General features: G+C 38.6%; 1 protein-coding gene across 2 annotated transcripts in view; it reads left to right on the top strand.

Moving 5' to 3' along the window:
- The window catches only part of LOC143281889 (uncharacterized), a 21,879-nt gene extending 20,173 nt beyond the window's left edge, over nt 1–1,706 (top strand). For both annotated transcript variants that reach the window (XM_076587166.1, XM_076587165.1), the window contains one exon: nt 140–1,706. In XM_076587166.1, the coding sequence (XP_076443281.1) occupies nt 140–565 (426 nt within the window). In that variant the 3' untranslated portion in view covers nt 566–1,706. The remainder of the gene's footprint in view (nt 1–139) is intronic.
- Nucleotides 1,707–2,500: the final 794 nt, after the last annotated feature.

The following is a 2,500-nucleotide window of genomic DNA, read 5'->3' as shown; positions in this document are numbered from 1 at the left end:
CGCACGCGCTCATACATACATACATACATACAAATAGAAACAAGCATGCACATAACATAAACATTGTGAAAAATGGATTAGTTTACACGCCTTTGACATCTCCACATCACCGAATCACTGCCGCCGTTCTCTGTTTCAGGACTGGCTAGAACCGAACAAGGACCAGGCCCAACGGTTTGTCAGGAACTATTACCGCGTGCACAAGATGGCGGGGAAAGTCAAAATAAACGGGCAGGATTTCCTGTACATCCCTCAGAGCAAAGCAGCCGACTACGTGCCGGTGTCTCGCTACTTCATGAAGAACTGGGTGATGGTGGAAGTGGCAGTGTACAACATCCAGCTTGGTCTGAGCGGGCCGGGACAGTTGGATATCATTCCGGGGTCGAACTCTTGGGCGGACGACAGGGAGGCTTTCCCTGAACGGCGCTACAACACGTCTCACTATTATATGCACCCCTTCAAACTGTCCAGGCTTCCCAACAACACGCACCTGACGGATTTTTTCTGCGATGTGCATTTGAAGAATTTGTTTCCTGCTGAGGTGAAGGGCGAAGGAAAACATTGAGGAAGTTGTCATTGTTTTGCGTAAGGTGGTGGATAGAATAGATACCCTTTTCTGTCCAGCGTTTGGAAAATAATTATATGCTTGTTTCCAAACTTGATGTTCTCGATTTTCTGTCCAGCGTTTGGAAAATAATTATACGCTTGTTTCCATACTTAATGTTCTCGCTTTTCTGTCCAGCGTTTGGAAAATAATTATATGCTTGTTTCTAAACGTGATGTTCTCGATTTTCTGTCCAGCGTTTAGAAAATAATTATATGCTTGTTTCCATACTTAATGTTCTCGTTACAAAAGATAGATTCGCTTACAAGTTCTTCTACATTTACTTCTTCATTCTTGCGTTTAAAGACGCTATACGCAGCTAAGATATCCATCCAAAACTAAATGTTTACCAATTCGTTATGATGCTGAATGTGAGTTTTAGCTTTATTGATTTTATCTGGCATCATATCTTACTCATATCTATACCTGGTTGTGTCTTAAAACAAAAGTCTTCAACGGGAAAAACACCCAAAATGATTGTCTGCATATTTACTGTTCTCCCTTCTTTGTTAACACTAGTTTACAGCTATGTACATTTCTATTTTCTGTTCATCCTTTGGACGAGAGATTATATTTCTTGAGGAAGTCTGTGTGCAAGTGAATATCGTTTTTTTTTTCTTCTTTTTTTTTTTCTTTTTTTTTTTTGTTGCTGTTTACAGCATCTTGAATTTTGTTATACTGAGACTATAATCGTGCTCCATTTGAAATGGAGAAGTGGGAGAACAGAACTTGTTTGCAATGGCTGAAAAAGGTGTGCGTTGTTTGTGTGGACGCAGGTTTGTGACCTCCTACGATTTTGGCCAATAGCCAACACCACACTACTTCACCATTTGCTCCCTCTCTCTCTCTCTCTCTCTCTCGTCAACAAGATCAGTTATAGTTACGTACTGTGCATTGACCCATACAGATGAAACGTGTTTTACACATCGTGTTGAGTGTTAATGACTTCCAAGGGATGGACGTTTCCTTATTAAATCACAGTGACATTTTTCGAAATCGATGTTTCTGTCTCTACATGCCGGTCTGTCTAAATGCCACACACCCTTCAAAAAAGGGCAGTCGCATAGTCTTGAATAAATCATTGTTATCTTTCTCTGTCTGCCTCCGTTTTTCCCGCCCCACCCCCTCTGCATGTATGTATATATATATATATATATATATATATATATATATATAATAAAACAAAGTTGAAATACAACACTTATTTTGTTAAACAATATATATATATATATAGATAGATAGATAGATAGATAGATACGAGCGCACACACACGCATACATAGACACAGAGACACACACCCAAACTACATGACCAAGATTTCTTCAATCATAAATTCAGGTATTGTAAAACAAATGGAGCCATGGAAACTGTACATTTACTCAGCAAACGATAGTTAAAACTATATCGCCATTTCCAGTGTGTGCCACGTAATGTGCGCTTGGTGCGTTTTGTTGCTGTTGTTTTTTTTACATTTCATTTATTGTGTATATATTTGATTTGTTGTTGTTTTTTTCTTAATTTATTTTGTTACATCTCTGTAGTATTATGTCTTGGTAGATTTTGATCGATACCTGACCATTGCCGATCACTGATTAACAGTGTTCAAATTACATTAGTTCGTGACGGTTATGAAGTATAAGGAACTTTTCAGAGGGTGTCATCACGACCATTGACTGACCACAACTGACAACTGTCCATGGTGACAACTAACTACAATCCGAAAGTGTACTTTCACTTTTGTGAACGTTGTGCCGATTATGATGATCGGCAGGTTTCTGATCACTAACTTAAACCGCCGAGCATTATAGACAACTATCTAACTGTTCAGATTGCGTTATTTTTGTATATTGTATTTGTATTTCTCTTTTTATCGCAACAGATTTCTCTGTGTGAAAT

This window comes from Babylonia areolata, chromosome 5, assembly GCF_041734735.1.
Source record: "Babylonia areolata isolate BAREFJ2019XMU chromosome 5, ASM4173473v1, whole genome shotgun sequence".
Lineage (NCBI taxonomy): Eukaryota > Metazoa > Mollusca > Gastropoda > Neogastropoda > Buccinidae > Babylonia > Babylonia areolata.
This window is presented reverse-complemented; position numbering and strand designations above follow the sequence as displayed.